General features: G+C 36.1%; 1 protein-coding gene across 2 annotated transcripts in view; it reads left to right on the top strand.

Moving 5' to 3' along the window:
- Positions 1-25,436, top strand: part of TTK (TTK protein kinase) — a 29,410-nt gene extending 3,974 nt beyond the window's left edge. For both annotated transcript variants that reach the window (XM_066179634.1, XM_066179635.1), the window contains exons 4-24: positions 213-438; positions 4,579-4,685; positions 8,205-8,348; positions 11,522-11,630; positions 11,758-11,833; positions 11,912-12,009; positions 12,559-12,658; positions 13,393-13,516; positions 14,871-15,049; positions 15,172-15,308; positions 16,728-16,854; positions 17,501-17,593; positions 19,259-19,416; positions 19,502-19,653; positions 20,837-20,961; positions 21,272-21,352; positions 22,595-22,771; positions 23,106-23,196; positions 23,430-23,527; positions 24,623-24,744; positions 24,847-25,436. In XM_066179634.1, coding sequence (XP_066035731.1) covers positions 213-438; positions 4,579-4,685; positions 8,205-8,348; positions 11,522-11,630; positions 11,758-11,833; positions 11,912-12,009; positions 12,559-12,658; positions 13,393-13,516; positions 14,871-15,049; positions 15,172-15,308; positions 16,728-16,854; positions 17,501-17,593; positions 19,259-19,416; positions 19,502-19,653; positions 20,837-20,961; positions 21,272-21,352; positions 22,595-22,771; positions 23,106-23,196; positions 23,430-23,527; positions 24,623-24,712 — 2,492 coding nt within the window. In that variant the 3' untranslated portion in view covers positions 24,713-24,744; positions 24,847-25,436. The remainder of the gene's footprint in view (positions 1-212; positions 439-4,578; positions 4,686-8,204; positions 8,349-11,521; positions 11,631-11,757; positions 11,834-11,911; positions 12,010-12,558; positions 12,659-13,392; positions 13,517-14,870; positions 15,050-15,171; positions 15,309-16,727; positions 16,855-17,500; positions 17,594-19,258; positions 19,417-19,501; positions 19,654-20,836; positions 20,962-21,271; positions 21,353-22,594; positions 22,772-23,105; positions 23,197-23,429; positions 23,528-24,622; positions 24,745-24,846) is intronic.
- The last annotated feature ends 885 nt before the right edge of the window (positions 25,437-26,321 follow it).

The following is a 26,321-nucleotide window of genomic DNA, read 5'->3' as shown; positions in this document are numbered from 1 at the left end:
GTGCAAGAACCATTAACTGAAAGGATTTCAAGTTTAATGTTTCTTCAATATTAATGACCATAAAGTTAATTTCATCTCTCCTTGTTTCTTAGCTCTGTTGCTTTAGTCTTGTTTAAAAATAGTCAGTAACTGTCTTGCACAAAAGCTTATAAAAAGTGTTTTCTTCTGTACATGTTTGCTGCTGTTTTAATCAATCTCCTTGTTTTTGTCAGATAACTCTGGAACTGTCAATCAAATAATGATGACAACAAATAATCCAGAAGATTGGCTCTGTTTTTTGCTTAAACTAGAGAAAAAGGGTGTTCCTCAGATGGATGTTAGCCTACTCAATAGACTCATTGGTCGTTACAGTCAAGCAGTGGCTGCGTTACCTGCAGAAAAGTACAGTCAAGATGAGAGCTATGCTCGCATCCTTGTGAGATTTGCTGAATTAAAGGCGTAAGTAGGAATTTTCAACATGAGAACTCATCATTCTGTTTTTGAATTAAGATAAAAATACCTTGTTTCATTAGTGTTTTCTGCAACAAATTATCATTTTGAGTGTGGATGTTTTCATTCTGTGTCCTTGAAGGTGAGTAGCTTTGGTTAGTCTCCTTATCTGTTTTTTCCACAGTACTTGCAATTTTTGTATATGCTAATAAACATGATTGTTTAGAGCTATTTGATTTAGAGATGTTAACACACTACTTTTTTCTTGGTTCTCTATGTAAGATACAAGGAAGAATAGCATGAGATCCTTTTTTGAGCTTTATTTTAGTATGTTTTTTCTCTTACTAGAAAAGACTCATCACAATTTGATTAAATTAGCTGCCTTAGAATGTCTGATCATCATTTTTTGAAAATAAGTTTTGATTGTGGTCATTTATTACTTCAGTACAAATTTGAGCAGTGTGGTTGTTCAGATATGTTCAGACATAATTTGGGACAGGGTTATAATTAGATTTTTTTTAAGAAGAGGTTCTTTTGTCACTTGAACTATCATTACAGCAAATATTTTTGCTGAAGAGCTGTATTTTAAACAATGCAACAATCTAACGGAACTGAGCAGGTGATCTTCCAGTGAACATAGCTAATCTTTTTCTTGTATGTTCTTCCCCTATTTGACTTCTTGGCATATGATTTCATCTTGCTGTGTGATGAATGTCTACCTCTCTGCACTGCCATTTGCATGGATCTTGCTGCATCACTGTTACTAAAAGCATGCAGTGGAAGTAATCAGTTGAATCTCCTGTTGAGGAACAGGAGTGAATAGTAACCTTGTGAGTCTTTAGTATCTTGAAGAGGGAAGGTGTTTTTGTGTAAGTGGAGTAAAGAATCTCTTCCAGAAAAGCTTAAAGATACATTGCAAGATGGTATTTTTATTCAAGGATTAATTGCTTTTCCTCAGAGCAGAAACTGTGTAATGTAGGCTACTGGATCCTAGTTTGTGGAAATTGTTTTCCAGAGCAGTGATCAAATCACCTGTGTTATCTTGTTGTAGGAGTTTCAGTTCAGAAAGATTATTTCCTACCTCCCTAATCACCTGGACCTATTTTCACTTGATCTGTTGAACATGGTTTGAGAGGTGGATACTTTTAAGATGTGTGCAAGAGCTATGTTCAGTATTCTGTGTGATGTATTGCAGAAAGCAAAGCCAAAGGTGCTGTCAGTAGTTTCCTAATGCATTAATAGTATGAACTGTTCTAGTTGTGGTGTCTCACTGAAATGTCTTCAGTTGTTTCACTGCTACAGCCTCTAGGGACCTTCCTGGGAGAGTAGTCTGTCTTGTTTCACTACTAAAATGCACTCTACAGCTGTACTAAAATAACTTCTACTTTAGTAGCCAGCATTATGGAATCTACCTGGCTCACTAGGTAGCTCAGATCTGCTCTTTTTGTTTTCTGCTACATATTTTTTAATTAGCAAATATCATCAGTCATATGTTTCCTGACCAGCCTAATAAAAATTTATTTAAAAAAAAGATGAACTACCCACTCCAAACCCCTTTTAAAAAATGTACCCACCCAAATCTGATATAGCATCAATCCTGCTGGAACTTCACTATAAGCATTTCCCTAAATGATGATTCCACATTTGGAAATTACTTTCAGATATTAGCTTATTCTTAACCATTTTTATAAGCTAACATTTCCTTGTCCAGAGTAGCATATAATATCAATTATTTATATGAAACCACATTTATGAACTACATCTGTAAGCTCACCGGCAATGAAATTGCTTTTGGCTGGTTGGACCTAAAACCCAACAGTGTTGATTGTCCGTAATTGTTGGAGATTAACTTAAACTCCAAATAAGTGGCTACTTATTTGGATCTTTTGTGTTTGGCATGTTTACTTATTGCTTATAATTTATTCTCATTGTTAGTAATTTTTTTTGTTTGAAATTTCCCTGGTATTCTACTCTTGCCTTCTCTGCTCCTGGCTGTCAGTTTGTCCAGTACTATATATTTTGTTTTTACTTGGTTTTAGCTTCTGTTAAAGAAAATCATCTCATCTCATGACTTTGTAGAGTGCTTCTGGTTTATTTTTTAGCTATTGCAAGTAAAGCAATACTGATACTGCAAGTTAAGTGACACTGATAGGTGCTCTGGTGATACTACCTTGGGTGGGAGAGGAAATGTGCCTTTCAGTGGAATTGTTTGCTATTCTCCCAAATGTTCCACCTAAACAAGGTGGAAAAGTAAATCAGCATCACAAACTTCAGAAGCACTATCTACTGCCATCAACACTGTTTTGTTCTGACTGGGGAATGTTAAGTGGTTGGAACAGATCTAAAAGATCATCTAGGCCCAGCCCCTTCTGCTGTAGGCAGGGACACCTCTCACTAGACCAGGTTGCTCAAGGCCTTTTCAGCCTGGCCTTGAATACTTCCAGGGCTGGGGCATCCACAAGCTCCCTGTTCCAGTGTCTCACCACCCTCACAGTAAAGAATTTCTACACCTGGCCTTCATTTTCTCTTTAATTTTGTACCCACTTTTCCTACCACTGGAGTTCCTGACCAATAAGTCCCTTTCCGGCTTCCCTCCAGGCCCCCTTCAGACACTGGAAGGTCTATTAGGTCTTCATGCAACCTTTTCTTCTCCAGGTGAACAGCCCCAACTTTCCCAGCCCATCCTTACAGGAGAGGTGCTCCAGCTGCCTAATCATCTTTGTGGCCCTTGTCTGGGCTTGTGCCAACAGGTTTTTTTTCTGTTGGGAGCTCAGTGCAGTGTCTCAGGTGGGATCTCCCAAGAGCGGAGGGGCAGAATCAACTCCTCCGACCTGCTGGCCATGCTCTTCTTGATGCAGCCCAAGATTCTGTTTGGCTTCCTGGGCTCCAAGCACACACAGCTGGCTCATGTCGACTTTTTCATCAGCCCTCACCCCCAGGTGTTTCTCCCCAGCCTGCTCTCAGTCGCATCTCTGCCCATCCTTTAGGTGCAAAACTGGGTTATTCCATTCTTTGCACTGGACCTTTTTTGTCCTGGTATCTTTAGCTGCAGTCTGTCTGTGCCAATACCTTTTCACCTCATACAATACCAAGGTTGTCTGAAGAGCCCTTGAGTGTGCTCTAACACACAGTTAGTGCTTCTATGATTATCTGCATTGTACATTAGCAATGCCAGGCCTGCTCTTGTGGAATGCTTCTGGCTGTAGCACAGTGCCACCAAGAGTGTGGCACTTAATGCCTATTGCTAGCGTTAAGTCTTGTTCTGTGCATTGCTACCCAGGCTGTTGCTGCTTTCTACATCAACTTAAATTTTAACTCTTTGAAAGTGAATGTCATACATTACAGCTTTATTTCTCTGGCTCAGACTTTGCCTGCAGATTGGTTATTCTGTGCCTGTGCTGTTGCTTTGGATGATCAGAACTGAGTTCAGTAAACCTACATGAGTCCAGTAACATGCCTAAACTATCAAAAACTTCTTTGCTTCAAAATTCCACAGAGTTCTACTGAAAATGTTCTTTACCTTTCCATGTTGCATTTTTCTGTACTTTTATTTTGAACCATTGTCATAAATCTTTTGTTCTTCCCACTTCTAAGTGGTACCTTTTCATACCTGTTGAGCCAAGGGGGAATCTAGGAAAGAATTCCTTTATCCTTTGATTATGGATGTTACTGATAAAAGTGTTAAGCTCCCTTTTTTTTAATGTCAGTTGAAATGTAACATTAATGTATTTCATAGTGATGTATATTTAGGCCTTTTTTTATCTTGACTGGTATTTGCATCAGCTGGAGTTGCTCTTGAATATTTAAATGTTGGTGTACTGTGTGTAAGCATTAACTTGCTCAGCAATCTATGGCTGAATGTTACACTAGGATTAAAATTTGCCTAAAGTAAATGAACTATGAAATGTGAAAGAGCTTAAGGATTGAGTCCTTTGAGTTTTGGCATCGTTCAGCTTGATATCTTTCAATTATTAGAATTTAAAGTTCTTTGCTTATTTGTAGTTCACTGATTGCTCTAAGAAAGAAGAAAATTTTAACCTATGGGTGGGTAGCTTTTTCAAAGTTATTTAAAGGCTTCATCCACCACATAGAACTTCATCTTCTTCAGGCTCTTCACCTTGTATAACTATGAATGTGCTGTCTTTACAGCCTTCAAGACCCAGAGGAGGCCCGGGACCAATTTCATCTGGCCAGACTGAACTGCAAGAAATTTGCTTTTGTGCACGTGGCTTTTGCACAGTTTGAGCTAACACAAGGTGTGTAAAAAACACTTGTTTGGTGTTGCTATTCTGTGTAGTTCTCAGTTTTGTTGTTTTAAACTTGTGCTCCCATACATAATTTGTAAGGAAACTGATAGGTATTGAATTAGAAAGAAAAAAAGTCTGGATTTTTTAAATTGAACTTTACTGAGAACCTGTGTTCATTTTTAAAATGAAAATATGCACACAGTTCATTGTTTTTTTCTGTTTTAGAAATAACCTTCAAACCAGTTGAAAATTGTTAATAGTTTCTACTTTTCTAATTTAGGTCTTGCAGTGGAAAGCTTTTGAATAAGGCTCTTTCTGCAATGAAAAGTGAGGCTCAGATACTTTGCGTGCTTGGGGAAGAAAGTCTGTCTTCTTCCAAATGGCACCTGTAGATTGAATATTTTTTATTAAACCAAAATACACTGTCAAGGTGCAATTTGGTTGCCCTGGTACTTGCTAGCAAGGCTGTGTTGGCTGCCCACAGGCTTGTAGTTTTGGGTGTCTCTTTTGTTTCTATGGGTGATTTGAACAGTGACCTATGTCACCCTGTTTATTTGTTCCTTTGACAGTTTGCTCTGTGGAGAAAGACAAGCACATTCCATGAAAGCTGTTTTCTTATTTGAATGGAAAAGACTCAATGGATATATTTTAATATTTTTGTGATTAGTTTTCTTTCATGGTTTTTTTTCAGTATCATGCAAGTTATTGTATACTGCCACGTATGAGAAATCTCCCCAAACTTAGCTATACTAAATAAATTAATCTGTCTAGTCTACACTCTAGATTCTAAATACATTTTTCTAGTTATTCCTTTCTTCTGTTTATTTTCTACTGATAGTGGTTTTGTCTCTACATTTTTCCTTCAGTGCTACTTATTAACTGTATTTTAGGGTATAGTTTAGATGTTCAAAGTGTGGTGCATGAGGCAGAGCCATTTTGTTAAAATCAATAAGTAGATACTCATACAGATTTTCCAGTTTTTCTTAACTGATAAATTGATTGTCATTGCAGCAGGAAAGGCTGTGAACCAACTGCCCTCCCAGAAGAACAAGTTATGTTTTATGAATGACTCCTGTACAGGATGGGGAAAAAAGATAAAAATTTGCGTGTTTGTCTTGAAATTACACAGTTTGTGTTATGCATAAGTCAGTTGTTTGACCAGCCTTGTTCTAATATAAATTTATGGTATTGAACTTCTAAACAGTAGTAAAAAGAAGCTAATCATTTATTTAGTGAGCACTGAATGTTTATTTAAACAGATAATTAAACACTAATACTGCAATAACAAAGATATTGTTAAATAAGTGTAATAAAACCTATTGTGTAATTTAATAAAGTGTAGAAATGTTGCTACCGGTTACCAGTGACTAAATTCATCCTGTAGCTATGGGATGTGTTCATGCAATAGTTTATCTTACTTTGACAGCAAGTAATCAACCTAAAATGAAGCCCTAATCCCAAAGGAAATAAGCCATTTATGATCAGCTTTGTTCTCTCTGCCCTGTGCTCTCTGATTTGTATCTGTTACCCTTGAGCTGATCTAGGTGTCCTTTGGTAATGTGTATGGAGCTACAGTGTCCCTGCTGGGTGCTTCAAAGAGGATTAGTGCAACATGTGAGTTGTAAATTGTTACTTAGGAGAGCTGTTCCTTTTTCACTGTGTCCACTTAGGCCAGAGGGAAAGGAGGAGGGTAGTGCTTTGTTGCTTCTTCATCCCAGTGATTTCAGCAGTGCTTGGCACTTAAGTGCACCTTCTCTTCCTTAGCTCACAGTTTTGCTCAAGATACAAGCTCAAGTTGAAATTGTGAAATTAGATTTGTAAATTGATGTTGATTTCTTAATAATTGAATATTAGTGATCTGGAAATGGAGTGACACAATAAAAGTGCCACTCTGTTCTTTGTGGCTTTTTTTTTTACTTAAACACTGACTACAAGTTCATTTAAATATCTCAGATGAGGAGCTGTCTTGTCTTTACTTGGTACCTTGGGTGGTGTACTTGAAGATTTTCTGTGTATTAGTCAGAACTCATCACCATGGATAGACCTCTACCCTTGACTATTTCAAATCTTATGACAAGGTGGTTGATTCAGGCTTTTGATATGTGAGGAAGTGGACTGATTGAAACTCAGAAACAGTTCTGGCTTTATTTTGTGCCTTGGATGCTCATTTGTTAAGGGGGGTGAAGCAGTTAATTTTTCACATAGATGTTTTGGTGTCATGTTCTTTCTTACCCAATGAGGCACATAATACTAGGAGGAATTGCTTTTGAGTAGCAGGTCTTGTTGAAGCAATGTGTGGTTACTAAATATAGCCGAAGGTAGAATCACGTAATGCTGGTTAAGGATTTTTAGAGCCTATCCACATTGCTAGTAATTTATGAGAAAAAACAATATTTGACTATATGGTTAAAAACCAAATTCTAACAAATTAGCACAAAATTGATTTAAATGAAATTGTAGCTCATCTAATTTTGGTGCTTCCTTGCTTTGGTGTTTGACATCATCCATTTAATAATCTTAAAATAGGTTACTTAAAGCATAATTTCCTGATGCCTACACTGCACTTCCACCAGCCTGAACTACAGGCAGCAGTGATGTCTAACTTCATTTATGAGTGGAGTTTTGAGTGCAGGAGACATGGTGCTCTTAAATGTACTATAATACATTATAAGAAATACTTAAGTATATGCATACGTGGCATGAACGTAAAAACAAAGTGGTTTGTTTTGCTGCTTTGGAATGGAGGAAAAAGGGCATTTGGGGTTTCAGGGCCACTGGCAACTGTAGCAAAATTTTGCATCATTTTACCCAGATGTTCTTTAAATCAAATCAAGTATTGTGGTTACAGTATACTTTTTTCCTTCTTTGACTTTTTCTCATAGATGCCTGTGTATGTGTTTACATATGTAAATTGACAAATTCAATGTGTTTTGGTGACACACTCAGCTTCCCATCCCAGCCCTCTTCAAAGTTCTGTTTATAGCTAGTAGTGTCTAAAACTCTAATGAAAAAGTATCCTTGCTTTTCACTCCTTTTTTTTTACTGTAATGCTGTCCAGAGTAGTGATGTTTTATTTAACAACAGCTCTTTTTAAATTTCATTTCTATGAAGTTTATTAAGAATATTTTATAATATCTGCATAATAAAAATTATACCTGTCAGATCTAAATGGAAGTCCATAAAGGTCATACTTCCTTGTTGATACTACAGAAAAAAAATGGATTTTAGAATTAGTAGAATTTTCTTACAATTCCTATAACACTAAAAAATTACTGAGAATGCATATTTTGTGACTTGGTATTCGATTTATTGTGAAAAATTGGCTTGTGTAATTCACTTGTAATTTTCCAGGCAGTTTCCTTAAAATGGCAATGTAAGGGGAGGTGTCCCTAATGAACAGTGGCTTCATAGCCCTGTGCAAAGTGAATATAAGACAACAGGATTGTAACCATCTCATTAAAAAAACCTTGCCCCAGTATAATTGTTTTTTTACTTCTGTGATTTCTAACTCTGCTTCTTACCACTTAGAAAATGAGAAGAAGTGTAAGCAGATCCTTCAGAAAGCTGTGGAGTGCTCTGCTGTGCCCCTGGAATTGTTGGAAACTGCTCTGCAAAACTTACATTTAAAAAAAATGCAGTTACTTTCAGATGAGGAGAAGGAGAACTTTGCAGGTAATTGCAGTTTCTTAAAATACAGTTTATGTGTATTGTGATTATAGACTGGCAAAAAAAATCACTAGTGTTCTGTGGTGTGTATCTTCTAGATACAAACTGAGAATCTCTGTTGCCCAATAAACAGAAATATTTGTCTACACTGAGTCTTATTCCTTCAATGCTTGTTTTCATTTTCAGTGCAGTGACTGTAGTTTGCAGGAGCTGTGGGATGGTGGATTCTGTAATTCTGCAGAGGTTGTTCCTCTGACTGTCAGGCATTTGCAGGGTGTAATAGGGACTGGCAGCTCTAAGTGTGAAGTAAAAGCTACTCTACTTGGTAGAGAAGAAATAGGACTGAAATACACCTCCAAACAACCTATATATGTGTAGTTTAGTCTCTATATCTTGTGACAGACTGGGGAAACTTTGACAGTCATTTCAGTGAAGTTAAATCTAGGAAAAAGAATCCATTTCAACTTTACTTTGGACAAACCCCGTATGTTTATCAGTACAAAACTGAAGTGCTTAACTGTATCATAAATCCTAAGTGATCCTTATTGCTGGATCCTATATAACTTCAAAAAGGGAACAGTTATTTCTTAAAGTTTTCAAGAGATGAATTTCTTTGGAGTGGAATTAAGCAAAAAATATGGTTTGACTTCAGCATTGAAGTGTGTCTAGCTCTTTCAAGAGTGATGTCTAACAGCTTCACATTTTTGCCTTGTGTAAGAACACAATTAATGTAAAATAGGTCTGATTTAGTTTGCTTAGGGATCTATCTTCAGGAGTGGCGTTTGAGATTTGCCTGGCACCTATTGAATCAACCTTTGACTGAAACACTAGCGGGGGTGAACCCTTTTAATAGTACTCAGCTATGGCATTATTTTTAATAAACTCTATTTTCTGTCTTATTCTGTTTGTCATTAATTGGATATAGACATCATAACTGCCACTGCTGATGTACTGTGCCACAGGAGAATATCTTTAAGGTGTATTTAGGGTATTCCTTAAATTAAAGAATAGCAATATCCTTTATGGATTATGATTTCTTGCTGACATTATTGACTTGCTGCTGCAGAGCCAAGGGAATACCTGTGATAATGCATGGCAAAACCCTGCCTGCCGGTTAGAAAGCAGTGTACTTTTGAGGCAAGAGTAGGCTCATTTATTTTTTCATATGAATTTGTAATTAGGTGTTTGAAGAATGCTAAGTATTAATTTAGTTATTTAAAGATTAAAGTTTAAAAGGTAAATAACACCAGGCTTGAAATATCTCCAACTCTGGGACATACATGACCTAAATCACTGAATTTGACTTTCAGTGGATTTGTATGGTCCTCTGGAGCAACAGAGGCTCTCTTAGTTTATTGGCATTTAGGTCTTTTCTATTTTGTATGATTTGAAGAGCTGCTTTTGAAAGTTTTTTATTTGAAAATATGGATGGTGTATATATAAATGCATTTATTCACAGCTTCAAAAGATTGTATAGAATGCTTTTGACAGTTACATGCAGTTAGTGTTGTGATGCAAATATCAACCGTGCATCAAGTCTAGAAACCTTTGGTTTAATTCCTTTCTTCTCTTTCATTCATGCACAGCATTCTAAAGTATTTGACAGCCCAGGTGCAATCAAACACGTTAGGTTGGGAAAAGGTAGTTTAGTGTTTAAGAAATGTTGGTTGCAGGACCATTTTAGAATTGTTCTGGGTAGAAGAGAGCCTTAGGTCATGGGGTCCAACTGTGGTCAGGAGCATCATGAGAAGCAGATAGGCTGTCTCAGACTGTGAAGGAATGGAAGTATTGTAGATCACCAGCTAGATGTGACAGTCCAATGGCCAGCTTGGTGGTAAAAAAAAGAAAATCTTTGTTGGGGAAAAAAAGAAAGCATGGGATGCATTTGTGAGATGGTGATGGTCCTGGGTTGGTAATAAAACTATACTGCATTGAGGTCCTTGTTTTATTTACATGAGTGGTTCAGTCCGTTGGCGTAAGTAGTTTATAAAACAGTAAGTACTAGAAATAGCCAATACTGCACTGTTCATCTACCAGAAGTCTGACTTCTGGCTGAAATTAGAAGAGGTATATGGGACAATTCAAAAGAAAAGTAAAATCCATTTTTATGAACTGATAAAAATTTAAAAATGTTAAGAGAAGTGCTATATAAAAAAAGTCCTTGAATTTTAGTTTCTTGGAAGGCTGTGGCTAGCCATGAATCTTGTGGGTTAAGCAGATAATTTCATATGCTGATGAAACACAAGGCCTGTGTGATGTAGAGGATCATATTATATAAAATTTTAAAGTCTTTGTATGGTTTGTGTTGGAAGAGACATTAAAGTTTGTCTAGTTCTACCCCCCTGCTATGGGTAAGAACATCTACCACTAGACCAGGTTGCTCAAAGCACCCTTCAACCTGGCATTGAACACTTCCTATTGCCTTTGATTTTTTTTAAACTATGTTCTTTAGTGTCTATCTTTTAAAAAAAAAACCAAAAACTTGTAGCATTGAAGAGATCTTAATCAAAATAACCAGACATTATTTTAAATTTCCAAAAAAGGATTTGTCAGGAAAATAGCTAAGTTCAAGAGATTATTGTTCATCTGAAGGTGTTTAAAATAGCTTGTACTCCACATTGTTCCCTAAATAAGAAGTTAAAACTGTTGTAACATGAATGTGTGTTCATTAAGGTGTTGATACATTTTCAGTAGTATATTCTGAGTTCTTGTGGTTTCTTTGTCCCTGAGAAATGACCTTCCCTTTTTCTGCAGGGAAAAATGTGGCAGACAGTGTTGTTCTGAACTGTTTATTTGTGGGTTTCAGGTTCTAGAATGACTTTTCAAATAACTTGATTTCTGGTTGTGTTTACCATAAAGTATATCTGAAATACATACTTTTACAAAATTTATTAAGTTGATTAGACATTTCATTTTAAGATTAATGTAGAACTTCATAAAACTTCAGCTAAATCTTCAATAATCAAGCAAGATTCTCTTCTTGATTAAGATGGGGCTGGTGAATGGACTGTTTGCTATTGCCTGCCTTGATACTCCCTGACTTTGCACAGCTTATTTGCCACTCTCAAATTTGCTATCAGTGAAATCAGCTTGTTTAATTTAACTCAATTAATTGCTTAGAATAATTTAGTTGAATTTGTTTGATATGATCTGAGTGATTCTAGCTATTTTCCCCACAGTATCAAGCACACAGGAGTCTGGACTTCAGAATGTAGGTGGAAATCACAGAAGCTTAAAAAAGAATGATTCTAGTGACAATTCTTCTACTGTTACCAGATCTTTATTTAGGTAATGTCTTAATTTCTTATTTAATGTCTTATAACATCATTTAAAACCAAAGCCAAACACACACACTAGAGTGTTGTGTGTTTTGTTTTGTTTTGTGGATTTTTTTTGAGTTCGTTTTTTCTTTTAGGGAAGAGAAGTCACAGGAACTGGGTGCCCTAGTTAATTACCACAATCCAGTGAGACCACTAAACAAATCTAACCAGGTAAAACATGTAACACTTTAAAATCTTCAACTCTTTATTCTGCTTTACACACCTGATAACCTTTGAATTTGCTCTAAGATTTGCCCATTTGGGAGGATTCCTGTTACCCTAGTGTCTGATGATGGTGATGATGTGGAGGATTCAGATGTCCCACTCACGGCTAGTGTTACAAAGAGGTATGGTTATTGGCTTTACCTACAGCACAACAGATCTTAATGCTTCTCTTCAGTAGCACTTTTATTGGATAGTGGAAATGTCAGATGTTAATGTTAAGTTTGACTTGAAGGATAGAGACAAACAGTCATTATAGTTGCAGCAGGTACTGCAGTACCTTACTTCTGATCTTACTACATGGATTCTCTGTATGAAAGCATGTAAAGGTGAAGAGCAAGCATGTTCTGGTTAATCAGTAAGCTCAAAAGAAATGAAAATTAAAGTGGAAATAAGTTTAGGTCAAAGTATCTATGTTTATGTAGTTCAGTTTTTAAAATAAGAGATTTTAAAATCTTGTAACAGTCTTGTAACTTTCAAAATATTTTTAAACCCTCATTCTGTAGGATTTCTTTGTATTGTTTCTCACTTTGCTGTCCGAGTGGACCTACTTTTCTGTATATTTGAAGCTTGTAGCCAGAAGTCTTCACACAACTTTTTTTTCATCTGATTCACAAAAAAGGCCATTGCCACACTGTTGGCATGTGATGTAATTAGGAATGTTACTTCAACAGGCAAATGTCCAGCTCCAAACAAACAGCCTTTGTTGCACCTTTTCCATCATCAGAACCGAAACCTTATGGGCGTGATTTGTACAACCTGGGAGATTTGCAGGTGACTTAAATGTTTTTTAAATACATGAAAGGAACCCTAGCTATCCTATGGTATTAGTAAGAAAAATAACACCTTTTTCAATGCAAGAAAGAAACAATATAGGGTTTCCCTTTAAGTTATCATTTGTGGATAGAAAGATTCATTGTGGCTTTTAAACTTGGAAACTGTTATGCATAATAGGGCATTAAAATAGAGTTTTATCTGCATAGTACACCTGATGGGAGCAATGGGAGTGGTGTTAGGAATATCATTTATGAAGAGGGGATAAAGAGATTTCAACTTGACTACAGGACCTCTTTCAGCTGTAGTCATGAATTTTACCATGGGAAGTACCCTATTTAATGAATAGTTAAATTCATTAAATTAAGTCAATTCAACTAAGTTATAGTTCCCTATGGAGCTATAAAATGCAGTTTTTGCTAGAGATCTGTTTTCATCAAAAAACAAAAGTCTTACATTATTATATGTTACATTTTCATGTCCTAATTCCCTAAAAGAATATTCGAGAATAGAAAGCATTTAGGCCTTTATTATAGAAACTGGATTATAGAAATTCAAAATGTTGATGTATTTAAAAATAGAATCAGTAATACTTGTCTGTGTTACCTGCACAGTTCCCTGATGCATGTTTGCTTTGCGGTGCACCTGCTATTTAATTACCTTAAGGAAATATCCTTTGGATACTACTCTTGAGTTTTCCTTTGATTCTTTAAGATGCTTTTTATGTTATTTAGTCCTCACAAGAAAAAACAGCTCTACAGCTGCAGATGTTGGATGAGGGCAGCTCAGAAACAGCTACCAATTCAACTGTAACTCTCAAAACCAAAGTGGATGCAAGTCTTGCGATGAAAAGAGAAGGTAACTATTAATGTCATGTCTGAGTAGTTTGAAATAGAATGAGCATTGAAAATAGTCTACTCTGTCTTATATTTTAAAATGCATTGCCAAAAAAAAATGTTTTTCAAAAAGTGGAAGTTACTGCATTCGTAACTTTTGGAGAATTATTCCTAAAGTTCTTTTAAAAACAGCCCATTTTGGTGTATTGCAGAAATAAATACTTCACTAGATACTGGGTTATCAGTACAGGGATTTTGACTGTTGTGAAGTCAGCTAGAAATAGGGATGCCATGAGATTACATTATGTTGTCTTTCTGGAAAATGTTGTAACCAACTTGGATTTATAGCATGGATTTCAGGGCTAATAAAATCTAGAAGGCTGCCACTAATTATTTACCAACTTCATGGAATATGGAACACATGTAGTAACCTCCTATGGTTACTTGCTACTTCAGTGTTTCATCAGAAAGCTAGTTCCCTAAGTGGCTTTCTCATCCTGCTGAAAAAATTAGGTGAAATGTCTAATATTGTAAGAGTTGGATTTAGGATTGTATAAGTACATCTGTATTGTAGGAAAGAAACATTTCAGTTGAAAAATGGTGATTTTTCAACTTCGGTGTCCCTTAAGCCTCCCAGTGCACTTTTCTCACTGACTTGCATTGGGAACAGTTTGGGTTTCAAGTCATACTTTTCTTGTTTGTGCTTCATTCATGTTTCCAGGTGAGATGCTGGTTGAGGTAGTTCAGTCCTTCAGCAGCTGAATTGGACTAAGCTGCTAAGCATGGGATGCTGCTTTCTAGTAACTTGAAAAGAAAACTTTTCAAGCTTGTGAAGGAACACTCTTAAGTTGTGCTGTTTGCAGCCTGCGCTGTCACATCCCACCATTTCACTCTTGTACTACCTATGCAAAAGTGGCCAGGAGACAGGGTGCCAAGTCCCTTTAGGCCTCTGGCTTCATTACACTGAATTACAGGTTGCCTATTGTCACAGACAGCAGACTTCTAATTTGGACTACGGTAATAAGCCTTTCTTCAGTGCTTTATAAACCTGCTCAATATCCCGGGATGTTGTAGTGCAATTTATGAAGGTACTCCTATTGTGGGTGTTGGTGAAGGAAACAGTTGCATCTCTGTTGCTGTTACAGTATTATCCTAAGATTTTGAAGAAAGTTGCCATTTTACTACATTGAATTGAATATGGAGCCTGAGGACTTCCTTAATGTTTTTTTAAGGCCTAATTCCAGTAAATCATCTGTGTTTATTTAGTCTGATCTAGAAAATGAGGTAAAATTATTCTAGAAACTTTTCAAGCGTTGAATATTGAATCATTTTGATAACTTGTGGGTTTTGTTTTCTTGGTTTTTTTTCCCCTCCAGAAAATAAAGCTCAGCATCTGGATCTGAAGATACCAGAGCCCAGATGTCAAAGTCAACAGCAACGATGTAGTTTTGGTGAAAGCTACAGAAAGCAGTTGGAGCAAATTAAACAAAACTGTGTTAATGCCAGAAAAAAAATGCCAACTCAAGAAGTGTCTCAGAAAAGCTGCTATGGAGAGGTAAAGTCACAAAAATACGTACTACATGTGTGCTAAGCAGCAGCCTTCTCATGTTGAAGAAATTATTTCTGTGTTCTTAGTTGTGGCCCCTCGTGTGACAGATCTTGCTTTGCCCCTTGTAGGGAAAACAAACGAACCTTGAGCAGTGTGGTCATCCTGTTTCAAGACGATTATCACCACCAGATGCTGGTTCTAAGAAAAGTGACCCATCCCACATTTATGGAACACCAAGCACCACATCTAATGATTATATGGCCTGGTAAGCCTGCTATAACATCTCTAGTTGATCTCTGGAAAGACTTAAGCAGATTTGAACAGGGCTTCTTAGATTTTTCTGTTTAGATAGCAAACATTCCAAGTGCTTCTGTAACGTGCATGACTTTGAGATTCAGATTGCATTTAAGGACCTTTGCCTTTTTGGGCACCTTTTCAGCATTTGAATGTTTGCCATCAAATCAGTAAGTCCTTAGGAGAGCATTTACCTTTTCACTGATCCCTGCTATATGACACTTCCTTTTGGATAACTTTTTTTATGTGGCTGACAGGCTTTTTAGATTGATAATTATATATAAGTTTAATTTTCTGTGATTAAAGCGTCTGAAGTTTTTTAAAAGCACTTCAAGAAATCCAGAGGCTTGCACAAAGCAGTTATGTTAGGAAATTATAGCATTTGTTTATCCATGTTACCTTAAATAAGGCATAAACCCCTATGCCTGTGTTGGCAAATCTTTCTAATTATATGATTACTTATTGTTTTCATAGGTCCTGGGATGAATCATATAGGTCAAAGTTATATGACCAGTAAGCACAGTTCTGTTGGTAGGACCTCTGTCTCTATAGCTGTAGAATTCATAATATATGTAGGGCATGAACCACAATTTCATGAAGGGACTTGATAATACTGCTTGATTAGATTCTCTTTACTTAGTTTGTATGTACATGGTAAATATGCAGAATTGCTCAGTATTTCTGTATTCAAAGAAAACCATGCTTTGGACTGGTTTTGTCCTTTTTTTTTTATTTCTGTGATTTAAATCTTAGTTTCATACATTCTTTTCCAGTTCTGATCTTGGCATTAGTTTCTGTAAATATAGTGGGAAAAAATAAAGTATGTTCAGAAATATAACTAAATAGATGGTAGACACATCAGGAGAACAAATAAAAAAAACATTGGATTTTTTGTAATCTTTAGTTTTCTTAAATCCATGATCTTTCTGCTCATACACAGTGTAGCTGAAGCTTTCAAGACAATAGTGAGGGTTTTGGAAGTTATCTGTCTCAATATATTTACTTTGTATGTAAATAGGTAATCTGAAAAGTTCTTGTATAAATAACAATAAACTGGAGAAGACTAACTGATTCAAACTATTACAGTCAGCTCTTCTAGCTTTGTAGTTCTTACTTTTCAGTTGCTGGGAAGTGCCAGCTATTGTCTGAAGATAGCAAGTTTGTGTTTTTAAAAAGTATTTGGTAAGTATGTTATGGTTTCAGTGTATTTCTAAAAGGATTTCTAAATGAAGAAGTGGTCTTAATAATGATAATTCTTGAATGAAGTGGAGGCTTGGGCTCTTGCTAGTCAATAGGGGTTAACTTTCAAGGAACACTGAAGATTTCAACTTTGTTGTTAAAATTATCCTAAAATACAAATAATGCAGATAATGTTCATATTTTTTGTTAGTTTCAGCACACCAGTTGTAAAGGACAAGTTTCTACCAGGATGTCAAATTTCTACTCCCTACAGCCAGTTCCCTTATTATTTACCACATACCCCAGCAACCCCGTTTCAAAATCAAGTTGGCTTGCAGGTAACAATTTTCTGTCATTTTTTTCAGTATATATTTTCTTTGGGAACTACTTTAGGTAAGATAAATATGTATATATATATTTTAATCTGAAGTTACTGTTCATCTTCCTGGGTGAATAATGGAAAGTAGTCTATTATTCCCAAAATTACTTCATGTGTATGTCTAAAATTAGGTGACATAAGTCAGGTGTTGAAAAATCAGTCCAACTTTGTCAAAATGCTGGGGCATTTATGTCTGCATCCTAAGCCTTTTCAGATCCTACTTAATGGCAGAAGAAAGAATTAGAGCCTTTTTGTCCTGCAGTGCTTTTACAGTGGTAATGTAGTTTCTGATGCTATATGTAAAGAGGGAGGTGTCCTAATGATCTGGGCAGCCTTATTAAAGAACATCCTTTTCTTGATTTCCAGTATGAAGAGCATTGGCACCTTTTGCAAGAGTTCAATGATGTCACACTCCAAATGATGATCAGTATATGGGGATCTATCTAGCTTTCATTTGGAGTTTCTTTATTTCTTCTAAACTACTTTATCTTCTTCAGAAAGAGCAAGACAACTTAAAGCATTTTAACTTAATAAAGAATAGAACTCTCTTAAGTTCTGTTGCATGTACCAATATTTATTTCTTAACCTTTTCTGTGTGTCCACAGGTTCCAGCTTCTATACCTTCACATGAATGCCTTGTCATCAATGGAAGAGTTTATACAGTGTTAAAGCAAATAGGCAGTGGAGGCTCAAGTAAGGTGAGGTGCTCCTTTATCCTTTTAGGCAGTCACTCATTTACACAGTAGTAGTTCTATTGTAAATACATGTTAAAGTCATCTGATTGCAGTGTTAACATGTACACTGTGTTTGACCCAGGGAATCCAGAACTTTGCTGGTTTAGTGCTACGCTTAGACTTTTTGCTCTTGAGGATAATTTCTGTGGTAGAGTAAGCATTAAAATTCCTGGTAGAATCAGCTCTTCTGTTAAAAGATGTGCTGCATTGTGTACATCCTAATGTTGTTTAGAGCAGTGTGATTACACTGTTGGGAAATTGGTGACCTGTAAAGTTGACTGAGAGCCTGAAGGAGACAGACCATCTCATAACTACATCTGTAACTTGTGTGAGAAGTAAAGTTGCAGATATGTCTGAAGTGGTGAGTGAGCTGCTTTTTACGTGGAAATTTGGGGTTGTGGGAGCTCGTGAAACAGTATTGGCAAAATCTCTTGGGATTGTTTAGTTCCTTTCTTAACAACATAAGCAGTTTAGCTGGATGTTGTGGGGGGCTATGTTAAAGGCCTTAAAGAAGTCCAGATAGGTGACATCTGTCTCTTCCCTTGTCCACTGATGCACTCCTCCCCCACTGAAGGCCACTGGGTTGCATGACAGAGTTGCACATGTTGAAGCAGTGCTGGCTCTCTCAAATCACCTCCCTGTTCTCCATGTGTTTTAGCACAACTTCTAGGGGGGTATGTCCTAAGGATAGCTAGTTTAACTAATTACTTAGAGATCTTTCCTTTTGTGAATCCATGTTTACTGTGAGTGATCATTGCATGTCAGTAGTACCCAGTTGGGATATTCTGTAATTTTTCCAGCAACTGAGGTTAGGCCCACAGGTTTGTAGTTTCCTGGGTCTTCCCTCACATCCTTCTTGTCAACTGGACTAATAGCCAGCTTCCAGTCAGCAGGGAGCTCCGTATAGAAGAGGTCTCTGTGTTGCCAGGGTGTGGTTGTAGAATGAGGTGGGATGGCAGAGACCTCTGTGTGTCACTTTCTCATAGTCTGCTTAAAACAAGACCAAAATAGACCATGTTACACATGGGGTTTTTGTGTTTAAGTATTGCCGAGGATAGAGATTTCACAGCCTATCTGGACAAGTAGTTTTCCTGTTGGACTATATGACAGTGAAAAAAATCAAAATATCCTATTGTAATTCTATGTTGCATCTCATACTTTGACGGTTCAAGAGGAGTCTGTCATACTTTCCTTTTAAATAGCTGAAGACAGCAATAGGATTTCCTGCAGCCTTCTTAAGACTGACTGAATGAGACTTCATGCTTTCAGCCTCTTCTAATGTGATCTAGCCTCCAAATGATTTTGGTGTCATAAAATGAATGTGCAAGGGCAGATCAAACCTGTATCTCTGGGAGCGTTATTTTGTAATCTTTATCTTAGGAACACTGCAGACTCATGATGAACCTGATGAAATATAATGTAGCACCAAGATAGCTTCTGATAGTGTTGTTTCTGTTTTAACTGGTGTCTTCCTTGATTTTTTTCATGCTGGCTTGTATGAATTTCTTTGTGTTGTTTCTTCCTTTTGTAAAGGTGGAATTCTTTGGTATTCTGGCTGAGTTGAGGTGAAGTACCCTAGTAAATCAGAATTAGGGACTAGTGAAGTTATTAACTGATACTGTTTTGCAGGTGTTTCAAGTACTGAATGACAAGAAGCAGCTGTATGCTGTCAAATATGTCAATCTGGAGGAAGCTGATCAACAGACTGTTGAGAGCTATAAGAATGAAATTGCTCATTTGAGTAAACTGCAGCAACATAGTGATAAGATCATCCGCCTTTATGGCTAGTGAGTAAATACTAATTTTATTTAATCAGTATTTCTCTATGCAAAGATATTTCCTTCACTTTTAACATACATATTTTATTTTTAGTGAAATTACTGATCAACATATCTACATGGTAATGGAGTGTGGAAATATTGATCTCAATAGCTGGCTTAAAAAGAAAAAAAGGATTGATCCACTGGAACGAAAGAGCTATTGGAAAAACATGCTGGAAGCTGTTCACACTATCCATGAATATGGTATTCTTAAATAATTCTAGGTATTTGTATAGGATATATGGCAGATAATATGGATCTGGTTTAACTTTGGAGGTAGTATTGTGTTTAGTGTTGGCATAGTCTTAGTGATCTTCAAAGATGGGTATTTACTGTATTTAAAAAAAAGTGAAGCAAAAAACCAAGGTAAATCTTGATCCAGAGATAGAATTATCTAACTCAAGAAGGATCTCACAAATATCACTGTTTATGTAATGCTATTTTCTTTCAACAGCCAGAAAATATTTTCTGTTTTAGACTACATGGTATACTCCCAATTCCACTTGTTCTGTTAGACCCAAATTTTAGCCACTCATTCTCTCCAGAAGTAGCTTTGACATTAATGACAGCTCTGCCATCTTTACTTTGACAAAATGCTTCAGCTTTTTCCTAGAGTTCTTCAAGCCTTCTTTTCATCTTTACTTATGTAGTTAAAGTGTATGCATCAATATTCTGTTTGCCTGTATAGCATAAAGGAGAGGGCAGACTTGGATCTTTTCCTATATAATAATGAAGTTGAAGACTAGTACATATAGCAGAAAGCGTCACCTATTTTCAGAACTACAGCATTCAATAACATAGCAAACAGCAAAATTTACTGAAATTCAGCGTACATACATACATGTGATGTTTTGAAAAAATGACATTGGTTTTTGTAAAATATCAAGATTGGGTGATTATGTAGATAGTAACCAAAATTCATGTTAAATTGTGCAAGTAGAGTTTGTGAGAAGTCAGTTGTGTATACTCCTCAGTGAATGGTCCCTTTAATCAGACTAAGCAATATAATTCTTTTATTTTAAATACCTGCTTAGCTAATTAAAGAGAGAACTACAGGCATGGACAGACCACTGAATTGCTCCAGAGCAGCAGTTCAGTGTGGCCATGTGCACACTGAGCTGGAGGGTCTGTTCCAAAGTGAGAAACTGTGCAACTCAAATTGCTTGAAGCTGTTCTGGGATACTTGCAGATTTGAATAAGTAGTAACTCTGACTTTATAAACTCTTGCAAGTTTTAACTGTGTAGGAAGAAATGGAAGCACTTTTATGAAATCTGCTGAGACTCAGAAAAAGCCAATCTGCACCTTCTCTCTGTGCAAGGGTTATGGGAGTTGAGTAATGCTAAACCTTATGGTTGTAATTTGGATTTATTTTAAACTCTTTTACAGGCATTATTCACAGTGATCTGAAACCAGCAAACTTTCTGATAGTGGATGGAATGCTAAAACTAATTGACTTTGGCATTGCAAACCAAATGCAGCCAGATGTGACAAGCATCATTAAAGATTCTCAGGTGAAATATTTCTGGAAAGTTCATGTCCATTTTTCTGTGAAGTGCTGTAGTACCTGCTGATAACTTTGATTATAACAACCTCAATTATTATTGAAAATTTTTACTGAATGGTTTTTTATGTGTATATGAATATTCATATATACTGATTTTTACATGTTTTTAATGAACAGAATAATAATGGCCTTCAGCCTTAATGCAAACTTTCAAGATGCTTTTCAGCTTTTTGGGACAGAAATCTAAGTTTTTATTAAGTGAATTAAATTTAATGCATGCTTTACTTAAAAGGATATTTTTTCATTTTTATGGCTAGGCTGGCACAATGAATTATATGCCACCTGAAGCAATAGAAGATAGGTCTTCCTATGGAGAAAATGGCAAGTCTCGTTCTAAGGTAGTATGATCTTTTTCCTCCTATTTCTTTCATGTTGAGAAGGAAGTAATTCAAACACGTATCTTCAGATTTGAGTTTTTTTTCAAAATCTTCCACTGAAACTTGAATATAAAATTTATTGTGCCATGATGATGTGCAGAGTTGGAAGGTTAAGCCTAATCTCCCTAACTCCTATAAGCATTTGGCAGATGATGTTTAGAAAAATGAAAGTGTTCAATTAATGAGTAAAATTGAAAATAAAACAGAGGCACAGGCTTGGGCAGTTTAGGGCCACATGTATGAGTTCCATGTATCCTATTGATTTTTCTATGCTACAGAGTATTGTGTATTGTAGAGAATTTTATAATATCACCAGGGCAATGGAATGTGAATGATGAGAAGTACTGAAGGAAAGCATTTTCACACTGGCAGTCAAACTTCAGCTGAGGGGTACATGGTTTGGTGAAAAAGTATTTAAATTCCAAATGTGCTTGCATGTACATGAAGATTAACTTTTTAACTGTTGAATGGAAGTATTATTATGTAATGAAATACAATCTTGTTTTTCTAAATGGAAAATAAAATATTTTAAGTGGATTTCTTTTTTAAGGACAATAATTTTTTACCTTGTTTTGTACTTTTAAATTAAAACTGCATGCAATGTGCAGACTTGTTCATCTAAGCAAAAATCTAACCACTGTTGGGAGTCAGGTCTTCTGTCCGCATCTTTCTCCACTTCCCTTCCCCACTCTGTGCTTCTCTTAAAGTGCTTCAGCAACAACAGGAGAAGTGGAAAATTGTCCTGCAAGGAACAGGCTGGGTGTCATGGTTGAAATATGGATCTGAATCCTTTAAACTCAGGGGAACTGAATTGTGCCTTTCCACTTTGGAGACATAGCTGTGATCTCTCACAGTTTCCTGGATTTAAATAATTTTGTATGCTTTTACATGTATTTATCTTTAAATTTGAAATTAGAATCCTGCAGTTTGACTTGTTGAGAACTAACTTTAGTTTTAAGTTAGTTCTTCAAGTAAGTTGATTTTCAAAAATATTCTGATTAAAGAATAGTTTTTTATGGAATATAAGTGAAGGAAGCCACATCACTGTCTTAATAGATAATGGCATGCTGCCTTGGTGATTTTGTGTAATAGTTACAAATATCTCTTATACAGTAGAAACTGTACAATTACATAATAAATTGACTGAAGGGCCAGTTTCTTAAGTAGAGAGTAATCTTCTAATCTTTTTTTTTTTAATATTAGATAAGTCCCAAAAGTGATGTGTGGTCACTAGGCTGCATTTTGTACTGTATGACATATGGAAGGACTCCATTTCAACATATAACAAGCCACATCAATAAAATGCATGCCATTGTTGATCCAAATTATGAAATAGGGTTCCCAGATATTGCTGAGAAGGATCTTCAAGATGTGCTGAAGGTAACTGTTCCTTTTGATTTAAATAATGCTAATTATTTTCTTTACTCAAATCATATTTTCTAAAATTGAATGAGTTGTGCTTGAGAGACTTTCCACAAATAGATGCTCACTGCTACTTGTAATAACAAGCCTTATTCCAAAAGCAGAATGAAGCTAGAGCTACTTTGTGTAGTCTCCATATTAAAGTCTCTTTTCAGCTCAATATTAGCTAAGTAAGTATTGAAAGCAGTCTGACTTAAGTCCTTTGGTTCAACATCCAAAGTAAATACTGCTAATTCCTAGGACAATTCACAATTTATAGGCAAGCCATTCTTCCTCTTTTTTTCATTTGCAGCGCTGTTTAATAAGAAATCCTAAAGAAAGAATTTCTGTTTCGGAGTTGCTGGTACATCCCTATGTTCAAATTCAAAGTCATTGTCAGACAGGTACATTTATTTTAAATTACATCTTTATTAAGTAGTATTTGTAACTATGCTTTAAAAATGCTTTACTCTTAGATGTACTCCGAGCTTGTTGGCATGACTCAATTTTGTTTGGTGCCTAAGTCTGCTTCAGAAAAGACTTCAATATTTTTATTGTTAAACCTCTTAAGAACTGTTCTGGTGATTTTTATACTGATAATATATACAATTTCAGCATAACTATAAATTAACTTCAGGTGTCCCAAATACAAAAGGAACAACAGAGGAAATGAAACGTATCCTTGGCCAGCTTGTTGGCTTGAATTCTCCCAATTCTATTTCTAGAGCTGCGAGGGTAAGTAAATTGTTTTTTCTGTTTTGTATAGTAGTACATGCTCATACAGACCAAGGTTAGAATGTTTGGTAGTGAAAGCTGAAACATTACAAATATAAAATCTTCAGCTCTGGATGGAAAAACATTGCATATCTTAGTGCTAGCTTTTATTTGCAAGGATGCAGAATCTCTCTACATTCTTCTGAATTGGAAGGGTTGAAAATTATGCCAGTAATCTTTGCTTTTAGTTTTTTTCTTTCCTTTCCACCTCCCAGTAGATCTGCTTTGCTTTTTTAAGCTGCCCCTATGTGGGGGTCTTCTAATTTAAGAACCCTCACTATGGAAAAATGACCTAAATTGATCTGTGAAGTGTGCATGCTTTTGGGCTGCAACTGTTCCTGCTTTCTGGAAGTTGCTGAACTGTTAATGCAGTGCTATGTGTAAATGAGTTCCTGTGTTGAGGTATTGCAGATTCTTTTTATTGCCTGAAAGAGAAGCTTGATAAATCTTCAACTCTGTTCTATCTACCTGTGTCTCAGAAGAAGTGATGGTGGTAAGGTGTGCATAAGACCTTGAGAATGCAGAGCTGCTTTAATAGGGAGGAAAGCAAATTCAGTGTATGTTAAATCTAAAGGAGTTCATGCTTACACTTTTGGTTGCACTTGATCTGTTTTAAATATGAGGGTGAACAAGTAGTGATTCTTCTAACAAAATGGTGATGTGGCTGTTTGGGCATTTGAGTATCTCATGTAAAGAGTACACAAGTAACTCTCTCCTTCCATGCTGGTGTTTCCATAGTGGAGACATTTAATAGAGTAAACTTAATTTTAGATCTCTGCAGCTCGTTTGTTCTGTCCTGACTTGTGAAGGTCTATAACTTTGCCCAAACTGTGACAGTGTATGTATTTTCTTTTGGGCATTGCACTGCATTACAGCTGGTAGAACTAAGCTGTCTTAAGTGTGTTTTTATTTTTTTTATTAGACAGAGTAGTTTTGGTATGGAATATTTCAGTATGTGATGATTTATTTCAGGTGGTAATGTTTGTTATATAGTTTGAATCTGTGTGCAGTACAACTGTGTTCATGTGAATACCCTGTGTGTTTGTTAACTTTCAGACTTTATATGAACAGTGCAGCAGTGGTAAAACTCTTGATGTATCAGCATTTGCAAAAACTGGGAGTCAAAAAACATGGACAACAAAATGATGTACTACTGTTCAGGAGGCAACAGATGTCTGGTCTGTTCAAAAAGTATTTTGTGCTGCTAGCTTTTAAAAGGACACTCAGCATAAAGTTTGCATTTTTATATGTTCATTGTGTTCTTCTGATAATGTTTGCAGGTCATTAAAAAGAATTCTGTTGACTGCTTTTCACTGTGGGCTTTTTCACTCCTTGCATGCTGCTTGGGTTGAGCAACGACAATGGCAACTTGGTGATTATGGTCTGTGTTACTTACAAAGCACTACAACGTCTGGAGTACAAAAACCTGTACGAGAATCTTTTAAGATGAGAACTTATGAGAAACTAATATAAAAAGTTCCCCAAAAAAGGCAGCTGATAAATGTGAAAAACATGAAATACCTTTTGAAACATCTTCTAAGGCATGAACAGAGTGTTATGCTGTTCTGTCCTTTACTAACAAATACCTTGTGTCCAGTTTGGAAGGACAGAAGGAAATGAACACTTTGTAAAAAAAACCACCAGTTGTAGTATTGGTAGATGCATGTAAATGTCACCCAGTTTTTGAGCTGTTCCTGTGGTTAAGTGTTCTGATGGAATCATCAGTACTGTTATGAACTTATATGAATAAAATGGCTCTTGTTGTATTAAAAATGCTATTATAAGCATAGTCTGCTTTTCAAATTTCAAAATGATAGAAAATCTCTCAGGATTCACAATGGTAATAAATTGCTAATTTCAATTTTTAAAAGCATTAATACTAAGCATTCTCTAAAGTGCACTGAATGTAAGAGAAGTGGATTTTACATGGTTGTTATTTGATTGGTCAGGTTTTAACTGAATTACATTTCTGGTGCAAGTCTATCTTCATACCTGCCCTCCCTTGTTTTGGGTTAGCTGTGATTCTCCACATTACAGAGGGAGAGTGATCAGGAGTGAGATGGGAACTATTCCTGATAAAGAGGAGGGCTGAAGCAGTGGCAGAGAACGTGTGCTTACCCCAGTGTTGGAGCACACACAAGAACAGCACATCTCCTTTCTAAGAGCAAACCTGGAATGATAAACTTATGGTGTTGATCTCATTGTCACTATATGAAACGGGGTGTGAAATCTCAATTAGTCATCTGTCAGGATGGGGGTAGTTGTCCCATATTTCTAGTGAAAAAGGTTTGTTCCCCATAATGGTATTGTTCTTGCTCATTTTTTTAAAGCCTTAGTGCTGCTGCTGCAGAAGTTGAGTGGTATTTCAGGTATAAGAAGTACATATGATAATTGTACTCCACTTTTTGTTTATAGTTTGTTATATAGACATTAAAATTTTATAAATCAAAGACAAGGAAGAAAAGACTTTGTTCTGTACATTTCATATTCTAAGCAGTTTGAGAGACTGGTATGGTATGGGACCTGAAACCCTTTGACTTTCTCTGGAGGAGGGGGAAAGCATCAGCCTCTTCAGAGAAAAACCTGTGAAGAAAGTCTTTACTCTGCAGAAATGTCTTCATAATTTGAAGTTTCCCCAAGTACTTGTCTAGATTATGGATCTTGAAAAAAAATTGTAATTATTCTAATGTTACAATTGTTATTTTTTGCTGTTTTGCTTCTCTAGTTTGTGTTGAATACTGAGAAGCAGTGCTAC

This window comes from Chamaea fasciata, unplaced genomic scaffold (genome assembly GCF_029207755.1).
Source record: "Chamaea fasciata isolate MVZ Bird 193981 ecotype frontalis unplaced genomic scaffold, bChaFas1.0.hap1 SCAF_3, whole genome shotgun sequence".
NCBI lineage: Eukaryota > Metazoa > Chordata > Aves > Passeriformes > Sylviidae > Chamaea > Chamaea fasciata.
This window is presented reverse-complemented; position numbering and strand designations above follow the sequence as displayed.